General features: G+C 37.1%; 1 protein-coding gene across 1 annotated transcript in view; it reads left to right on the top strand.

Moving 5' to 3' along the window:
* The window catches only part of LOC150077657 (cholinesterase-like), a 92970-nt gene extending 75765 nt beyond the window's left edge, over nt 1–17205 (top strand). The window contains exon 11 of the mRNA XM_090384232.1: nt 16670–17205. Coding sequence (XP_090240358.1) covers nt 16670–16742 — 73 coding nt within the window. The 3' untranslated portion in view covers nt 16743–17205. The remainder of the gene's footprint in view (nt 1–16669) is intronic.
* The last annotated feature ends 3428 nt before the right edge of the window (nt 17206–20633 follow it).

The following is a 20633-nucleotide window of genomic DNA, read 5'->3' as shown; positions in this document are numbered from 1 at the left end:
GTCAGAAGTCTCACCAACAAACTAAATACACTTCAATCCCTGCTCCTTATCGAAGAATATGAAATCATATGCATCACAGAAACATGGTTACCCAAGAGCAATCACTTAGAGTCCTAGATACACTCATGCAGCCAACAAGATATAGTTCTCTAAAGAATTCCAGAGACGTCAAAAGAGGAGGTGGAGTCGCCCTGGTTTTCGGACAACATTTCAACCCACTAAAACTAAAACCCGCCAAACACATAACTTTCAAGCTCTTTCCACGGTGTTACCATTCAAGGATACCCAGATTCAGGTCTGTGTAATATATTTCCCCCCAGATTATACTGAAGATTCAAGAGCAGAGCTACACAACTAGGGATAGCCACAAACTTGAAAACAAGCCTCAAAATCATAGTGACAGGTGATACTCAACATGCCTATACCATGCCATGAGGGCGCTTCCATATCCAGGTGGGAAGGAGCAGCAGTGCATAGCATACGCTTCTTGATTAGACCGAGCTTCGAGCCCGTCACCACTAAATACGGAGGATGTGGAAAGGTCAGAGAATGACACCGCATATCCCGGAGCAATATGGCCTTAGTTGCTAATGCTCCTAAAAACCAAATAACCAACCAACCAACCATGCCATGAAGAAGCTAGGAAAGAACTGGACGTCATATTTGCTTCCTTGGGCTTCATGCAAATTATTACGAGCCCAACCAGTGGTAATAGCGCACTCGACCTCGTATTCCATAATCTTGACAGCATCTCTATGATCACCTCTTCTTTTAAATTCTACTCTGACCACAATCCTATCACATGTGAAATCGCCTTACAAAAAAAAATCACAATCATCACTTGCCCAGGAAAGAAAACCAACCTGAGAGAGAACTAACCTTTTCTACAAAATTCCTGAAACAAGAAATCATCCTCAGACGTCTCAGAGAATTCAACTGGACACACACACCTGTTTACTGTCCCTCCTGATGTAGCCCTAAGCCACTTAGCCGAAGAGCTTTATGGAATAGCCAAAAAGGGGGCTATAAAAGAAATAGCATCACCTCCAGAACCTCTGCGTTGGTTTAATAGAACAATCAAGCAAACTTTCTTCTAGAAGCAGAAGGCCTACAGACAATGAAGAAAACCAGCTGATGCCGAAGACTTCAGCACCTATAAAAAGGCGAGGGTTCTCTTCTTAAGACAAAAACGACTTGTCTGCAACCAACTTACCACGGATAAGCTGAAAAGATCTAAAAGACTCCAGAAACAGTGCCACAAACAAATCACTATGAAGGAAGAAATATTTAAAGAATGGACTGAGCTCACTTTTCAATAGACTGACCAGTCATGTGCACAACCCCCTAGTACACTTTTTGTCCCTCCCTGCAAACCAATATCACTCCTAACCATAATCCGATGCCATCTGATGGAGATCGTCAAAAACTTCCACTGAAAGCTGTAGTGGGTTCCGACTGCTTTCCTCTGTTTCTAATCAAAATCTGTAGTTCATATATTATAGACCTCATAGTCCATATTTTCAATAAAATCCTAGAAAGTAGAGATTCCAAAGATCTGGAACACATACTTTGTTCGTCCAGTCCCTAAATGCAGAGATCACAAGCAGCCTTAAGATTTCAGGCCTATTGCCATCGGCTGTGGTTTCCTCAAGATATTTTAAAAAGCAATCCAGCCCGCCATTGCAGACCACTCTTTCAATCGCAGGCCTCCGTACCTCCATACCTTGATTAAGGGAAAATCTACTAATAGCAACCTCCTAGACACCCTTACCGGAATGCAGAAAGCCCTCAACAACAAGACACGGCTATATGTTATTATCTTTGACATAAAAACGGCTTATGAAAAAATAGACATAACAGCTCTAATCATCATTCTCCAGCATTACTTCAACATCACAGGAAAAACTCTCAGCACCATTAAATCCTGGAGCATAGACATCTCACATAGCAGCTTTCGGACAACTTGCATTACTAATAGGGGCATCCCACAAAGAGGAGTCCTGTCATCAACCCTATATGGCGCAGCACTGGATCCCTTCCTGTCATCCCAAACTGACGATTTTCAATCATACACCTGAAACTTTACATCACATCTTCTGACCAAACTCGGGTTCTTAGCACTACTTTGCAGGCAAGTAAAACTATCCATAACCTTTAACGATATCTGGTTTCCATCGGATTACAGATTAATCAAGCAAAGACAGCTCAAATGTCTTTCACCTGAAGAAGTCATGCAATTTGCAACAATTTGGTCCTCTGCTTCCACAACACACTTCAACAAGTTCCTCTGCCTGGAATACTGGCGGACTGGCAACCAGTACACCTTTTCTAGGGCCGAACTCTATATAAATCTGGAAGTCATCCCTGGAAACAACAGATTGTGGCAGCAAACCTTCTTACACTTGCCAGACTAGTCACAGGACGACTCAATGCCCCTGACATCACTGATCTGATAAAAACTCCCCTCATTGCCGGAAGAAATCAAGTAGACCCGAGGCTCCCACTCAGAATCAGTTTCAATAACCTGAAAGCCTTGAGACACATGTTCCTAGGAAACACGGTAGATATGATCAACAATCTAGCCATTGACCTGGATAAATTCTGCGAGCAGCATATGTACAGACGCCAGAAACTAATGGAAATATATACAAACTTACAGTTATGACAGACCACCAAAAGGAAAATTGCCACGACAATGCTTCCCATGACACAATGAATGTAAAATAAAGTGAAGCTGTCACTGGTCCCCTCCCTTAGCAGCTATTACTCCAAAGACTGTGAGCACTAAAACAGTCAAGATTGAAGGGATACCACAGGCAACAACCGGTGATGGACTGCTTCAATCCTTTATATTTTTGTACATATTTCTCATGTTTTGTAATTTACAGCACTTTTAATAAAACAATATCCTTCTTAATTTGGGACACTTCGGTATTCCACAACTTTTGAGTATATAAAATAAACACTGTATGTATCACCCCCTTAGCTTACTGCTGTTCAGGGGGTGGCTCTTGATTAGAGCAATAAACAGATTTAATAAATAAATAAAAAGTCCTGAAATGCATATGTTCTTAGAAGTCCTGAAATAAATTTATGGTTCAGTGAATACAAGACAATTTGTAAATAGGGTAATGCGACAAGCAGAATGCCAATGCACTATTGTATAGCCCCCATCCCCGGAAGGACAAGGTCATAAACTGGCCGCTAATCCGATGCAGGTGGTCATAAAGCTAAGTTGCTCTTTTCATTTTCATGTATTCCAAGAATTTTTTCGACTAACCAAGCAATTAAGAATGTTTGCATAGTTACCAAAATTTGTCCGGTATATCTGTGTAGTATGCTCATTATAGCCATGATCTCGTTATTTCTGTGCTCGTTATAACCAAGTTCGACTGTATATATGCACCTATTGTTTGCCCAACCATCCATCCACATGTAACAGCTCTACTCTCAGTAGATGGATTTTCACGAAATTTTATATTTTGGCCTTTTAAAAATGTTTATTTAGCCATTCCAAATTTCACTAAAATAAGACAAATAGAAATCTATCAGTTATTATTTCTTTCTTTTTTTTTTTCCCATAAAATTTGTATGTAAAAAAAAAAATCCATATATTAAATGTTGAATGGTTCTTGCACTCGCAATGATGACCCGGCAGTTTCTTATAATTTTATGTGAAGTGAGATTGCTTATGATTTTTAAGAGAAAGTCTATACAAATAATGATCCTGTTTAGGAGTGGAAATTTTAACCCTGCCATTTTCAACTTTCCTTGACAAGATGTTCATTAAATCATTACCGTGGACCCTCCTTGCTGCCTGTCTGTTTTGCATTGCAGAGAAAACTTACTTCATGTCTGCGTGGATAGTAACCCTTAAATCTCTCCCCCCCCCCCCCCCGTACTGTCTTAAACCCTGCTCATCTTAATGTGTAGGTTATTTTGAGATTATTATTTCCTAAGTGTAAAACCTTGCATTTTTCAGCATTAAAACATAGCTGCCACTTTTCTGACCGTCCCTGAAGCCTATCCAAGTTATTCAAAGGGAGTGCTCTTCTTGGTTGTGGTCGTTAACCTCTTGTTCTTGATATTGTCTTCAAATTTTGACTTCATTCTCTGTATCCTTTTTATCACTTAATAGTGGTGCTATCATTAATCTTGAGGGACGCCATTAAGCACTAGCCCAGTCTGTAGAGTAACCATAATCATAACCCTCTTTCTCCTGTCCTGCAGCCATCCCTCAATCACTGTAAATATAATATTAACAATCTATGTAGTATATAAGATATTAAAAAAGAAATAAAATATTTTAATAATATAAACATTCAAAAATTATAAAATATTTACTCAAACTCTAAACAATGTTAACCAATTTTTTCAATTCAACAAAATGCAACAGTCAGGTAAAGCATAATAAACAATGACAAAAATAAAATTTAAAAAGTAAAAAAACTTTATGATATAAATAGAAATTTGTTTATGTCATTTACAATTTGTTTATAACATTGAGAATCCTAAGTAATGGACTATGTCCATTACTTAAGATTCTTATATTTATAATATTAAAGTTTATATTAGATAGGAGATATGAAGCAGCAGTCATAAGATACATTATTTTATAAAAAAATTTGAAGGTCCAAAATCAACCTTTTAACTAAATGTTGAAGACCATATTTTACTGAGTACTCATATTTTTTCCTATAGAAACATATTTCTCCATTAACTCTCAGCATTTGTTTTACTGTGCTGCATTGAATTTTCTTCATTTTGGCAATATAATGATCAGAATAAGGAAACCATACTGGTTTAGCAACCTCTAGAATATGAAGGACTAAAAACATGTATTCAATTCTAGAGGGCCAATAATACCAATAAATGATGGATTTCAAATTCAAGAAGACCTTGAATTTGAAATCCACCTTTGATTATATTATTTATGTGTTGAGAAAAACTTCCATTTGAATAGAAAAGGGAATATGATTCCCAAATCCTTAAATACAAATACTCTTGATAGCAAATTATTATTTGCTTAATTATAATCATACTTAATTACGTATTATAATTAACGAACTATGAAGCATAAGGATCATACTTCATTACACAAGCATGAGGATCATACTTCATTACAGGAGCATGAGGATCACCATTCTTTATTATATGAAATTTAGTTATATTTATTGAGAATTTTTTGACACTGTCCAGTAAAATAATCAGGAACTTTCTGTAAATATAACAAATACATACAGTTCTGTAAAACTTCATATCATCCACATATGATAGAAACCAGATATTTTCATTCTCAAAATTGATGCAAAATCATTGCTTTAAGGTTAAATAGCAGACCAAAAGCTGAACCCTGAAGTACACCAGCATTTAGGTTAAATGAGAGGGATAACGATAACTTGTTATTAATTAATACTTTATAGTCATGATCCATCAAGTAGCATTTTATCCATGACAGCATGGGATCCCACATAATAGCTTTTGATCAACCATAACAAATGCTGATATGGTTTTGCAAATTACAGACATTGTAATTTGCAAAACTTAAGCCTTTCTTCATAAGAGCAACCCTGTGTTCCATTCACTAATCTTGTTGCCCTTCTCTGTACTTGTTCCAGCAGCCTAATCCGTCCTAAAATGAATCCTCCAGAACTGTATACAGTACTCAAGGTGTGGCCTAACCATTTCCTTATACAAGGGGATAATCACCTCCTTATCACTAATAAAAAAATTCCTGTATATCGTTGACAAGACACCATGAGCTACTCTTGCAGACCATCTGCACTACTCAGAAAACTTTGTATCTGACTGCACACTTATCCCAGGTGCTTTTCATTCTCTACCACCTGAGTGTAGTACCACACAGTTGATACATTACTCTGGGGCCGACCGGAGCTAGCCGGGTTGGTAAAGTGCCTGCCTGGCAACCTAAAAGTCTCGGGTTGAAATCCTGCCTCGGGCTTGGATCAAAGTACTGCAAAAACCTTGGGAGGTGCATTATGGCCAAAGAAGCTGATGCGCCAACAACTACAAAAAAAAAAAAAAAAATTACTCTGGGGTTACTGCTACCCATATGCAGTGCTTTACATTTGTCAATGTTAAACTTCGGTTGCCACCTCTCAACCCATCTGCTCAACTTTTCTAGATCCTGTTGCAGTAGCTTACTGTCAATAGTGTCTTTAACAATCCTGCCAACCTTTGAATCATCTGCAAACTTAGACATTAAGCCTGATATACCTTTATCAATATCATTAATAAATGCAGAAAACAATAGTGGACCCAACACTGAACCCTGGGAGACTCCACTAATAACATTAGTCCACAAAGAGCAGTGTCCATTGATTACCACTCTCTGTCTTCTCCCACTCAACCATCCTTTTATCCATAGCAGCAACTTGCACTGCTCAGTTTTGTACAGCAGTCTTCCATGTGCAACAGTATGAAAATCCTTCCTAAGATTCAAGTATATGACATCAAAATTATTCTTTGCATCCAGTTCCTTTGTGACTACATCATAGCATCCAATCAAATTGGTCAGACAAGACTTCCCCTTAACAAACCCAAGCTGTGTCCGAGCTATAACTGAAGTCTTGTCTAGATGATCCTGCAATGCTTCTTTAACCATTGCCTCCATTAATTTCCCTGGAACAGAAGTTAAACTAACAGGTCTGTTATTACCTGTCTCTCTCTTTGATTCTCCTTTGTGGATTGGGGTCACATTTGCACATCTCTAGTCCATGGGTACCTCCACTGAGTCTAAGGAAACTCTCATAATTATGGCTAAGAGTTTGCTTACTTCCTTTGCTGCCTCCTTTAATATAACTGGATAGATTCCATCCATCCCAGGTGCCTTTCTTATGTTTATCTTCAACACTTTTGCCTCCACTTTACTTTCAGTTATTACAAGATTATCTAGATTACTGCCAGAATTTAATATACCTCTGGCATTCCCCTCCCTGAATAATTCCTCATGTGTGAATGTAGATGCAAAATATCCATTTAGTTTGTTAGCTTCTTGAGCAGGATCATCAACAACATCGATATCAAGTTGACCAATCTGATTCATCCCTTTCCTTCTAGAGTTTACATAAGTAAAGAACTCTTTGCTGTTTTTCTTTGCATCCTTTGCCAAAGACTTCTCGTAATCTGCCTTTGCCTGCCTAACCTCCTTTGTCACTTGGTTACAAACCAGTTTATATGTATCCCAATCATTTTTCTTTTCTGCCACATGTCTAATTAGTTCATCTGACATCCATTTAGGCCTAAATCTTGAACAATATTTCTTAGTTGGTATGAAAAACTTAGTAGGTAGCTTCCAAGGTTAATTCTATGAATGCTTACCATTTTGAATTTGCTGTTGGTAACATCATCACTCTTCCCTTTATCCCTGATGGTAGTTACCTCTTTGAGTAAATCCGATTCAGCGCACCATGATCACTGCCACCTAGTGGTTCCTTTATCTGCAGATTCTTAATGCATGATGAATCACTATTGATAAAGGAACCACTTTATCAGTAGTGGTAAAGTGGTTCCTAAACCAAGGTTTAGATAAAGGACGAGATTTTAAGGTAGAGTGTGGAATTAAAGGATTCCCTTCCTACTAGAATTATTTCACTGATATGACTGAGCAAATGTTGGCATCAGAAGTTTTAAAACAATCCAACCAAGGAATCCCATTTTTCATTCTTGTAATGCCAAACAACACAAGGTTAGGAACAGCCATGAGATAAAGGTTCCATTGGAGAAGAGACAATCACTAAGTTGTGATCTGAGGTTCCTACAGGACCACTTCGACTGTGTACTTAGAAAGGCTGTTTTTGAGAAAAAGATGACGCTGCATAGTTAAGATTGTCCGGTATTCTGGTAGGTCAATGAACAATCTGTGTGAGATCATTAGTAATTGCAAAAGCCTTAGCATATCAACCAGCTGAGTCTGTGTGACTAGAAAACGAAAGCCAGCTGGATTTGTGAACATTAAAATCACCAAGGAAAATTACCTCACTGTTAGGAAATTTGGACTAGAGAAAGTCAAGTTGCAGAGAGAGGAAGTCAAAGAGTTCCAAGTGATTAGTGTTGTTGGGAGAACAGTAGAGACAACAGATGAATTTGACAGAATGAGGTAGAGAGATTTTAAGCCAGAGAAGATCGAAAAGAGGAGATTCCAAATTACCAAGTCTCTGACAGGGAATATTGGTATGGACATATGCAGAAGTACCATCTTTGAGGCGAAAGGAATCAGTAGTTGAATCAACCAACAACTGAGATTCTGTCATAAAAAGTACATGGAGTTTTGTAAGTAGAAATGGACATCGTTGAGATTAAAACTATGACCACATATATTTGTGAAGTGAAATAGGAAGTGTTTGGGATGTTTAAATCTTTTCGCAGATAAGTTTGCTCTATTTGTTTGAAAATTCATGGTGTATTCAATAGTAAGAAAAGGTGTGGAGGACATTCTGTATGAAGTAATGAAATTTTTGCATATGGTGTATTCGTGGTAAGAATATACCCACATCCTTGACATAATGTGCCCTCTGCATACACACTACTCGGACTCCCTCCAGTCATTATCTGGCAGTAGTAGAGGTAGCAGAATTATACACTAGCTGATCCGGAAGCCTCCTAGAGAGTTACCAATAAGTGCGGTCCAATGTACTAACTAGCAGCTGGCCTGCAAACACCATTTTAGAGCTGTACTCTCAAAATATAAGGAAGTTTAGATCTCGCCATGGTATTCATCATAACCTCAAAAGACATTAATCATACTGTTTACTGTTTACATACGATTACTGTTTCAAAAGTTCTGATGTCAACGTTTGCTCAGATCGTGTCAGTGAAATTATTCTTGCAGGAATGGAATCCTTTATCCCACACTCCACTTTAAAATCTCGTCCTTTATCTAAACCTTGGTTTTCCAATAAATGTGCTAAGGCTGTCCAAGAGAAGAATGTTGCATATCATAATTGGCTTGTTTCTAATTCTTCAGTTTCATTTTCTGCCTACACCAAAGCTCGCAACAATTGTAAAGCAGTTATTAATCAGTCCAAACTAGATTTCGAACAGGCTAAGAGTAGAAAACTTGCTTCTTGCCCTAATGGTAGCCGAGCATTCTGGTCTCTTGCCAAAGCTATTGGCCGCAACTTTTGCCCATCTCTGCTCCCACCTCTGTCCAAACCAGATGGTTCTGTTGTCACTTCAGCCAAGGATAAAGCTGACCTGCTAGCATCCCATTTTTCTTCCAGCTCATGTATTAATGATCTTGGTAAAACACCTCCCACCATTCCCAACACACTCCATTCAGTGCCTCCTGTGGTCTTCCGTCAGAAGGATATCAGAAGGATTTTGATGAATCTCGATGCTAAGAAAGCTCCAGGTCCTGATGGTATTTCTCCAATTGTTCTCAAAACCTGTGCTCCTGAACTTATTCCTATTCTTTGCCGCCTTTTTTCACTTTCTTATTCTAAAGGTGTTTTTCCTTCTGCTTGGAAATTTGCTCATATCCAGCCAGTTCCTAAAAAGGGTGACAAATCCCTCCCATCCAATTATCGTCCCATTGCAATTACTTCTACTCTTTCTAAAGTAATGGAGAAATCAATTAACCACCAACTCTTAAACTACCTAGAAACCTTCCGTCTGATCAACGATCACCAGTATGAATTCCGTCAGTGTCGATCCACTGGTGATATTATGGCTTATGTTACCCATTTATGGACTAATTCAATGGAAAGGTTCGGTGAAACACAAGTAGTTGCTCTTGACATCTCAAAGGCTTTTGATCGTGTTTGGCATAAAGGTCTTCTAAACAAGCTTCCATCTTATGGTTTGCCAACTGTTTTTAGGAATTGGTTATCCAGTTTTCTCTCTGATCGCTCACTGAGGGTGATGGTTGATGGCTCTCTGTCTTCTAACTTCTCCACTAATGCCGGTGTCCCCCAAGGTTCAGTTCTTTCCCCCACTCTTTTCCTCTTGTATATCAATGACCTTCTTCCATTGACTGGAAATCCTATCCATAGTTTTGCCTATGATAGCACATTGCATTCAACTTTCCATTTTGAGAAACCTTGTCCTGCTCAATCAGCTTCAACTTCTCGAAAATCTGCTACCAATTCCTTAAATGCCGATCTTCAGGTAATTCTCCAGTGGGTCAAAGACAACTTAGTTGATTTCAACCCTTCTAAAACTCAGTCTTGTCTTATATCTCGCAAAAAGGATTCTTCTGCTCCTATGCTTATCTTTAGTGACACTCCAATTTCTAGGCAAAAGGATATATCTCTTTTGGGGATTACCCTGACTTCTAATCTCTCTTGGCACAAGCACATTACAAATATTGCTTCCTCTGCATCTAAAAAACTTGGTTTTCTCTTTCGCTCTCGGCGTTACTTTTCTTCCAAACAGCTGCTCACTCTGTATAAATCGCAAATCCACCCTGCCATGGAATATTGTTCCCACATCTGGGGTGGTGCCCCCAAAACCTCTCTCAGGCTTCTTGATTCCATTCAGAAGATGGCAGTTAGGTTAATTAATGATTCATCTCTAACAGAGTCTCTCCACTCGCTGTCTCATAGACGCACTGTTTCTGCTGCATGCCTCTTCTACAGATACTTCCATGGGCACTGTTCTTCTGAATTAGCTTCTATAATTCCTGCTCTCTCTTTCAAAACAGTCCGAACATGTGCCGCCACCAGCCAACATCCATTTACTGTCCAACTTCAAACCCACAGAACCAACTTTTCATCTTCCTCATTTATTCATTCAACTGCCGTTTTCTGGAACAACCTTCCTTCATACGTATTTCCTGAAAATTACAATCTACAGAAGTTCAAGTCCAATGTCAACAAATATCTTCTTTCGTCTTCTCAATCTCCAACCCAAGCACGGTACTAGGTACTATAGGTTCTAATACCTCTCGTGTTTGGGGTTCACATAAAAAAAAAAAAAAAAATACTGCATGATGGGAGAGATGGGGAAAGATTGACCAGAATTTAGCTCTGGAGACTAAACATGGGTTCCACCACTTCAAGTCTCCAATAAGCAAAGTGGTGGTATTGCACTGGTTGATGAGCGCCGTCTACCACCTAGTATTGCTTGGTAACACAGGTGTGGCATTCCCAACGTAAGTAGGGGTGTGGTGTGGTGGGGTCGAGGTGTGGTGCCCACATCTCGACCCCTGCTTATGTTGGTTCATACCTGGGTAGTCACCCACAGTGTGCTTGCACATGGTGGTTATACCCAGGATTGGCGCCTCCGTAGCCACGTGGGCAGGAGCAGCAATGCATAGCACACGCTTCTTGATCAGACGGGGGTTCGAGCCCGTGACCACCAAATACGGAGGATGCAGAAAGGTCAGGGAATGACCACCGCATATCCCCGGAGCAATATGGCCTTAGTTGCTAATGCTCCTAAAAACCAAATAACAACAATACCCAGTATTACTAAGTCCCACCATCATGAAGGTGCAAGCAAAGGATTTGCACCTTCTGAATTTGGTTATCCCCCGAATATCAGTTCCATCAGCGTTTTAGACTCCCAGGTAGCAAGCACAGCTTGTCTGGCCTATCTGAGAGAATTTCTGCGAAAGCCTCAACGATTAAGGAATTGCACTCAATCCAGAATTCTGATCTTTTGATGTCATCTAGCAATTACTTATAAAAATTGGAATTGCACCCAATCCATAAACAGCAAAATTACCTGAAACCCGTCCTGTCTTGAAGGTAACCTTACAGAAATTTGGGTATCAAATAATTCTCACACAAAATAAAAAATATGCTAAAGAATGCTGGATTTTATAATAAGCTGTCCACAAGTACTATTTAACTCCACATATAAGAACAATCCTTGTGGCAGCCAATCTTGAAATTTCACAGCCTCTAGAATTAATTATCATTAGAAGAACGGTGATCACAGTCCAAACTCATGATGAAAACTGTGTTCTCTCCAGACTTCTGGAATATTTGCCTGTCATGTTTTTAAGTGTGTTAGTTCTTCAGGATCAACACCTAAACTACACAAGCACAATCTCATCCCCCAATTTTTTTTTTTTTTATGTTACCATGTATGTTTCTAATTGTTGACCTAGATAAACTATGATATAATTAGAAACAAATTAAGCGATGGCAGCACTTAGTTGAAGCTTTTTTAATGTAGTTTGAAGCATTATTTGAAATTACTTACCTTGAAAAATATATATACAAGCAAAGGTCAAAAGATTCTGAGAACAGGGTATAGAAAATGTATTAATAAATTATAGAATAGGTTATTTTTTGATAGCTTAATTTCTTATAAAATAACATGAAAAAATATTGTATGTTAACGTGCTGTTTCTAACGTTTAATTTTTTATGCTGGTAAGGCAAAGAAGAATGAATATCTAGCAAATTGAGCATTGTTCAGTAATCAAAATTTTGACTAAAGAGGCAGAATTGCTAAAGAAATCCATGAAGGAATAATGAGAGTATTTGGGAATGAGTCACTCAGTTATGATATTGCATGAATGTCAGCAGAATTCAAAAGAAGAATTAAAGTGTCTGAACTTGAAAAAGTACTTAATATTTTCCATGGAAGCATTTCCATTCTCAAACATTAGAGGGTAGAGTCATCTAAAGATGATTTAAAATTAATTCTTGATAATCCAGGTAGGTTTTTATTCCATTTGGTGACTGGTGATGAAACGGTTACATTTTCATGCCCTAAGTCCAAATTAGAAAACATGCAGTGGAAGCACAAGGGATCTCCAACCCCAAAAAAGCTTTGTACCCATGTAAGAAAAATGTTGGCTTCAATTTTCTGGACACAAAAAGATTGTTGTTAAATTTGATTATCTTGGTGCACCTAGATCCACAATAACAGGGCCATATGCCATCCATGTGACAAAGTTTTAAGTGCAATTCAGGAAAAAAAGTTGAGGAAAGTTGGGTCATCATGTTTTTCTTCTTCATGACAGTGCAGCTATACACAAAAGCCCAGGTTCATGAATGTAGATTTGAACACCCCCCCCCCCATCCCATACAACTCAGGTCTTCTTCAAAGTGACTATTAGAACTCATTTTAAAGATGTTGAGCTAAAAATAGCTGTGGAAGCCTGGTTTGATGTCTGAAGATTTTTTTTTTTTGAGACTAAATTCTTTATATATAAGAATTAAAAATAATTGATAGAAAAAATTAATAGAAAATACTAAAAGATTGGGAAGTTATTAACATGAGGTGCCAGGCCTAATAGAAGAAAAAAGAGAAAAAGAATATTAAAAACCTAGGGAAAAAAATGTAGATTTAAGTAGAATTAACGGCTGAATTAACAGGCCAATCATATGTATAAAAGCTGAAAGGGAAGTAGAAATTAATAAATGTAATGAGCATCAAAATGAGGGTGAAAAAGAAAAAAAAATTTTGATGCAAACTAGATAAAAATAAACAAGATAAAATTGGTACATGGATCAGGTATTTCATCAGGGGACTACACCTGATCATGTACCAAAACACTGGTATTTCTATATAAACCCATGTTGATGGAGGTTATATTCAGTTGTATTTAGTTGTATTAAAATACAACTAAATATAACTGAAATAAAAAAGGGGGGGAAATAATATATACATATATATATATAGTGTGTGTGTGTGTGTGTGTGTGTGTGTGTGTGTGTGTGTGTGTGTGTGTGTGTGTGTGTGTGTGTGTGTGTGTGTGTGTGTGTGTGTGATAATGCTCTTTGCAGAATTTTTTTTGCTAGTGGGTGAATAGAATACTAGTTTTTTTTTTATTGCATAGAGTAAAAGTGACACTTAAAAATGTTCATCGTATCTTCTTTTCCATGAAGGCAAAGTTGAAGAAAGATTGAAAGTAACATTTTTAAATGCTAACCCAATATGTACAGGCATACCTCGGTTAACGTTACCTCTGATAACGAAGCTTCGATATAACGAAGTCGGCAATTTCAAGCCCCATTTAACATAAAAAAAAATTATTCCAGTTTAATCACCTGAAATCTAAACAAACTGAAGAAATTACGGAAACCTTTGGGGCTTCTCGTGGTTGGTTCGAGAAATTTGAAAAACGGGCCAGGATTCATAGTGTAAAACTAACAGGAGAAGCTGCAAATAAGTTTCCAGAAAAACTAAAGGAAATAATTGAACGTGAAAATTTTCCAAATTTGGTGTTCAATGTTGATGAAAGCGGTTTGTTCTGGAAACAGCTACCAACAAAAAGCTTCATTTCTATTGAAGAAAAATCAGCTGCTAGGTTCAAAGCAGCCAAAGACCGTTTAACGTTACTTTTTCGATCAAATGCCTCTGGCAATTATAAATTAAAATTGTTATTAGTTTACCATTCAGAAAATCCGAGGGCGTTAAAAGGTAACATAAAAATGAATTTACCTGTAATATGGAAAGCAAATAGAAAAGCATGGGTTACCAAGGAGTTATTTACTGATTGGTTTGTTAACCACTTTTGTCCTGAAGTAAAACGGTATTGTCAAAAAAAAACAACTTTGAAGAAAAAGCTCTTTTGTTGTTAGACAATGCTCCGGGACATCCTACTGATCTTAACACGTTGGACACATGCATTCCTGTCAAAGTTGTGTTTCTTCCAGCAAACACAACTTCCCTGATTCAACCATTGGATCAGGGAGTAATAGCATCATTTAAAGCTTATTATCTGCGTCGAACATTAAGCAGTTTAACTGAACTAGAGGATAAAGAGGAAATGACAGTTAAAACTTTTTGGAAAAACTACACCATTAAAAACGCAATTGAAAACATTGATAGTTCTTGGAAAGAAGTCACTAAGAAATGCTTAAATGGAGTTTGGCGCAAAATATGGCAAAATAAGTTTGGCCCAGAAGTTGTACTAGAAGAAGAAAATAACATCCAAGAAATTAGAAATGAAGTTATCCAGATGGCTCAATCAATAGGTTTCGAAAATGTCGATGAAGAGGATGTTAGAAATTTATTGAATGCAGAAGATGATGTTTTTTTTAGTGGAAGATTTAGAAAACCTTGTTAGCAACGAAGACAAAGTTAATGAAGACGAAATTAAAGAAGTTCCTGCCGAAAAAGTGTTAACAACCAAAGATTTAAAAAAAGGTACTTAAATGACATTGAAAACGTTTTAAATTTTTTTAGTGAAAATGATCCTGATTTAGGAAGAAGTGTTATTGTTAAGCGATCAGTGTTAAATGCAATAACTCCGTATAGTCAATTGCTAAATGAAAGAGAAAAAGAGCATAAACAACAACTTTAGACTCTTATTTTAAAATGTGATTTCACTTTGTATGTAAGTTGACTGTTTATTTAATAAAACTTTTCTTTGTTCGGAAAAAAAGCTTTTCATTTTCTTTACGTAGGAACGTATCCCTATTCTGGCCATAGTATTTTTACCTCTGAAAACGAAGTTTCGCTTAACGAAGTAATTTCGTAGAAACCATCCTATTCGTTATTCGAGGTATGCCTGTATATTCTTTGCCACCTTTCTGTGATATAGATAATAACATAGCTTTTACACCTTTAACAGCAATTGCCTTTATTTCCGTGTGCGTGAGAGAGAGTTGAGCATTATGAAAATTTCACTTAAATATTATTTTGTGTAAAATCACATGCAGAAAAATGTATTCACTTTATAAGAACAGTTTTTAGATTGGTTTTTCTGACTTTGGCCAAAACATATCATTCATTCTGATATGTGCACGACATGGAATTTTGTAACTAAATCTGAAATTCTTTTTTTCATTTTTAAAAATTTTAAAACTAATTTAAAAAACAAGAGTAAAGAGAAATTTACTTCCCCCCCCCCCTCTTTTTTTTTTTTTTTTTTGGAAAAAGAAATATTTGCTTTTTTTGGACCTGTTTAAAAGGTTTTTATAATATGTTTAGGAAATATTTGTTCATGTATCATATACAGTTTATCAGTCCTCCCCCTCAAAAAAAGGAAAAAATCACTGCTTACTTCATTTACCCATCCTTTCTGATAATTTATCCTATTCTTTAAATTTATTCAACCTACCCATTTCCAGAACTCCAAGAAAGTGGAAGTTTGTTCCAATAATCAATTACCCTTTAACTGGTAACAAAAATCCACATATTTTAGTTTATCCAACCAATTTAAAACCTTAAACACTTCAGTCAATTCTCCTTGCAGATGTCCTGATGCTTCATTTTACAGAACTAAAGTCTTTCCTGTTAACAGTACCTTTTGTACTCCTGAATAATATTTTTACTCTTCTCTGCATCCCTTCCAATAGATCTACATATTTTCTAAAGGTTTTTCTAACTTGTATTCAGTATTCATGATGCAGCCTAACCATTGCCATATACACCTGGATACTCACCTTCTTGATACGGTACCTTGCATTTATCAGTATTAAGCCTCTAGGTCTTCTTGGAATGGCATACCCTGATTAATTTAGTTAACAACCTGCACAACTTTGTGTCATCAGCAAATTAGATATTAAACTTAAATTCCTGACGTTACTAGAATGATTATCAGATGCAAGTAGTAATTCTCAGATAGTTATTTGTCATTGTGCATTGTACACAGACACCATTATTATATCATTATTAATAATTTATAAGAATCTGCATGTGAATTCTAAATTTTGATCTTCAAAAATTGCATGGAGTGTAAATAGTAATGTATATTAAAGACAATCATCCTGACATCTAATATTGTTCCACTTCTCATTTAGTGGTTCTAAGAGGACAGAATCCCGGGAAGTCATAACTAGCACAGAAACTGCTGAGAAGAATTCTCCAACATGACATATCTTGCAACAGATATCTGAGATTTCAGCTTCCAAGACATCATGCATAAATTGCATGTGCCTGTTTTAGTAGACAATCATCTCTATTATCAAAGCTTAGTTGGGGTTTTTTTTTTTTTTTACTGCAAGACAATTTCTTGGCTCATGGTGTGAATACTTGGATTAGCAATGATATGAGCTACAAGCCAGAGATATCTCTAGAGCTACTGTTCTAAACAGAAAAAATATCAAGAAGTGATTGAATTTGCATTTTTTTGTATTTTCATTTAAAATATAGACCGTTAACTTCCAGTTTGTACATTCCAAATTTGTAAGCCATTTTTGCGCTACATATAGGGACAAAGTATCTAACTCCATGTGATCGTCATCTTCGTTGTGGTGCACGTACTTGGAGACAACATTATATTAACAGAAGTGTGGTCTTTTAGTCTACGCACAATTACCATCCGTCCAAAATGCAATTGAAAAAAAAAAAAAAAAACCTAGAATCTCTCTGTTTTCACAATTTGTAATATAGTGTTATATATTTAACTGCATTTTATATAAATTTTATAACATTTTTGTGTGGTAGCATTTCTATTATGAATGGATTCACAATGTTATAAATTTCACTAGATGTTAAAACTGAGAGCACAAAGTTACTGACTAATGCAAATGTAAGACAATATTGCTCTTTAAATAGTATACTTTGATTAACAGTGAGTTTATTTTTATATATATATGTGTTTAATTTTACTAGTGATGTTCGCTTTGGTAGTGATATAAAAACAACACGAGGATACTTGTATGCTTCTTGACTTGTAATGCATGTATACCCCACATCAAATTTTTTAAATAAATCAGAAACTTTACTGCTGAAAAAATTACACACAAGCAAAATAATCTTTTGTTCAAGCATCTAAGTTGTTCTTAGCATTGGCATTAGCAAAGGCACATGATGCAAGTAAGCAAGCTTATATAGCATCAGCCAAAAAAAAAAAAAAAAAAACTTATTTCACCCATCCACTCGCTACAAATGTTTGTCAAGTTCTGCCTTGAATCTATTTAAGCTATCAACTTCTACAATGACAGATGGAAGTTTGTTCCAGCAATCAACCACCCACTGGATAAAGGCAAACTTCCGCACATCTGTCCTTCAGCCGTCTTTCCTCAATTTGAATTTATGCCCTCTCAGGCGATTATTCTGAGCAAGAGGAAGAATCTCATCAGCATTGATCATGCTCAAGCCATTCAACGCTTTATACACCTCAATCAGATCACCTCGCAGGTGCCTAGTCTCCAGACACTGAAATTTGCAAAACTTAAGCCTTTCTTCGTAAGAGCAACCCTTTGTTGCATTCACTAATCTTGTTGCCCTTCTCTGTACTTGTTCCAACAGCTCTACATCCTTCTTAAAATGAGGCCTCCAGACCTGTATACAGTACTCAAGGTGTGGCCTGACCATTGTCTTATACAAGGGGATAACACCTTATCCCTGCTAGAAAAATTCCTGTATATCATTGACAAGACACCATGAGCTACACTTGCAGCCCCGCACTGCTCAGAGAACTTCATATCTGCCTGCACAATTACCCCCAGATCCTTTTCATTCTCTACCACTGTCAGTGTAGTACCACAGAGTTGATACTTTGCTCTGGGGTTGCTGTTTCCCATATACTTTACATTTTTCAATGTTAAACTCATTTGCTACCTCTCAGCCCATCTGCTCAACTTTTCTAGATCCTGTTGCAGCAGTGCACTATCATCAGTGTCATTAACAACCCTGTCAACCTTCATATCATCTGCAAACTTGAACATTAAGCCTGATATACCATCATCAATATCATTTATAAATACAGAAAACAACAATGGACCCAACACTGAACCCTGAGGAACTCCACTAATAACATTAGTCCACGAAGAGCAGTGTCCATTGATTTCCCACTCAACCATCCCTTTATTCATAGCAGCAATTTGCCTCCAATGCCACTGCTCCAATTTGTGCAGCAGTCTTCCATGTGCAACAGTATCAAAGGCTTTTCTAAGATCCAAATATATGATATCAAAATTATTCTTTCCATCCAGTTTCTTTGTGACTACATCATAGTATCCAATCAAATTAGTCAGGCAAGACTTCCCCTTAACAAACCCAAGCTGTAACAAACCCAGCAAAGTTTTTTCATTAAATAATCTTGCGAAATTTCAGTATCATTAATTACATATTTTTCAACTTCACTCCCACAATTTCCCATTGCCACAAAAGGTTTTTCATTTGTAAATATCGATGCAAAATAACTATTGAGTTCATCTGCAATGGCAGTTGGTGTATTTAATACTATCCCCTTTCCCTTACGTAAAGGTCCGATCTGGTTTGTCTTGCTCTTCCTGGCATTTATATGTGAAGAATTCCTTATCCCTCTCTCTTTGCTCTGTTTGCTAGTGATTTCTCATAAACTGCCTTTACCTGTCGAACCTTTTCTGTGGCTCTATTACAGATCATCTTGTAGCTGTTATAGGCTTCAGTACTTTTTATTGCTCTGTAACCATTCCATGTCACCTTTTTCTGCTCAAGTAATATGGCAACTTCACTATTCATCCAACTTGGAACCCTCTTCGTGGAGTATTTTTTTAATGGTAAATACGCATTCAAGGCATCTCTGATTAATGTTTTAAAAGCATACCACAGTTCAAATGTATTCATTCTCTGTGCGATAGCTACACAGTTAATAGAGACCATGTAGTACCTTAAGGCATCGTAATTTCCTTTTCTGAAATTAAAACCCATTCCTTTGCCTTTTACTGCTGCTACCTCTCTCCATGATCACTTTCTGCTCATGGAGAGAGGTAGAACTCCATGATCACTTTCTGCTACTGGTTCCTCTACTGTCAGCCCTGTTATGTCATCTGATTCATGGGTGATGAAGAGGTCTAGGATATTCTTTTCTCTAGTACTTTCCCTGACATGTTGATACAAATAACAGTCATCTAGTTGATTTAAAAATTTTGTTACTCCTACTCGCATTATACCTTTGTTTCGAACTATCTCACACCATACAGATTCTATACTAGCATGTGAAATGTCTGAATCCGGGAAAGCTATCATCGCACTCACACTGCTTCTGATAAGAAGCATTACCCCACCACCCCTTCTCTCTACACTATCCTTCCTAAATACATTATACAAGCCATACTGAAACTCATCATCCCCAATTTCCGTGTGGCACCACGTCTCCATAAGCTCTATTATGTCCATGTTACTTGTTTTAACCGCAGTTCGAATTTGCTCATTTTATTGATGACACTTCTAACATTTCTATATAAACAATTAAGACTTACTGTTCTTGTATATTTAACTACCCTAACACAATCTTTCAAAGTTTTTTAGGCTTTCTTCCATGGCATTAGCTACCTGCTCACTTGAAACGTTTCTGCCCCCAGAACATCTAGATAATATGTCCAGTTGGGGTAACAGTAAGAACTCTTGAGGTATGTGCAAGAGTTACTTTGACCAATATTATCAGATAAAAGCATGTCAGTATTACCCACAACTCCCCTAACTAGCAGTTTCCCTGAACCTTTAAGGTATCCTCAATAATACTGGCAAAAACTTTTGCACCACCTTTGTTTAAGTGTATCCCGTCTCTACAAAACAAATTCCTTCTACCTACAAGTGGGGGCCATGCTGATAGAAATTTACCTCCCCTAAAGCCTTGCAGAGTCCTTCAAGTCTTGAGTTAATGCACAAGGCTTTTATCATATAATCCCTCCTATCGTGTCTGGGCAGAATTGCAGACACATAGACATTGTGGCCTAGCTCGCAGCATTTCCTCAGCATGGTCCTGTATTTTTCCAACAAATCGTCAGATCATGTAGATTTAATGTCATTAGTCCCCACATGAATAATAATATT

Source organism: Mastigoproctus giganteus, chromosome 11, assembly GCF_048544385.1.
Source record: "Mastigoproctus giganteus isolate SK-2022 chromosome 11, ASM4854438v1, whole genome shotgun sequence".
Lineage (NCBI taxonomy): Eukaryota > Metazoa > Arthropoda > Arachnida > Uropygi > Thelyphonidae > Mastigoproctus > Mastigoproctus giganteus.
The sequence above is the reverse complement of the archived record's forward strand: the minus strand, read 5'-3'. Positions and strand labels throughout refer to the sequence as shown.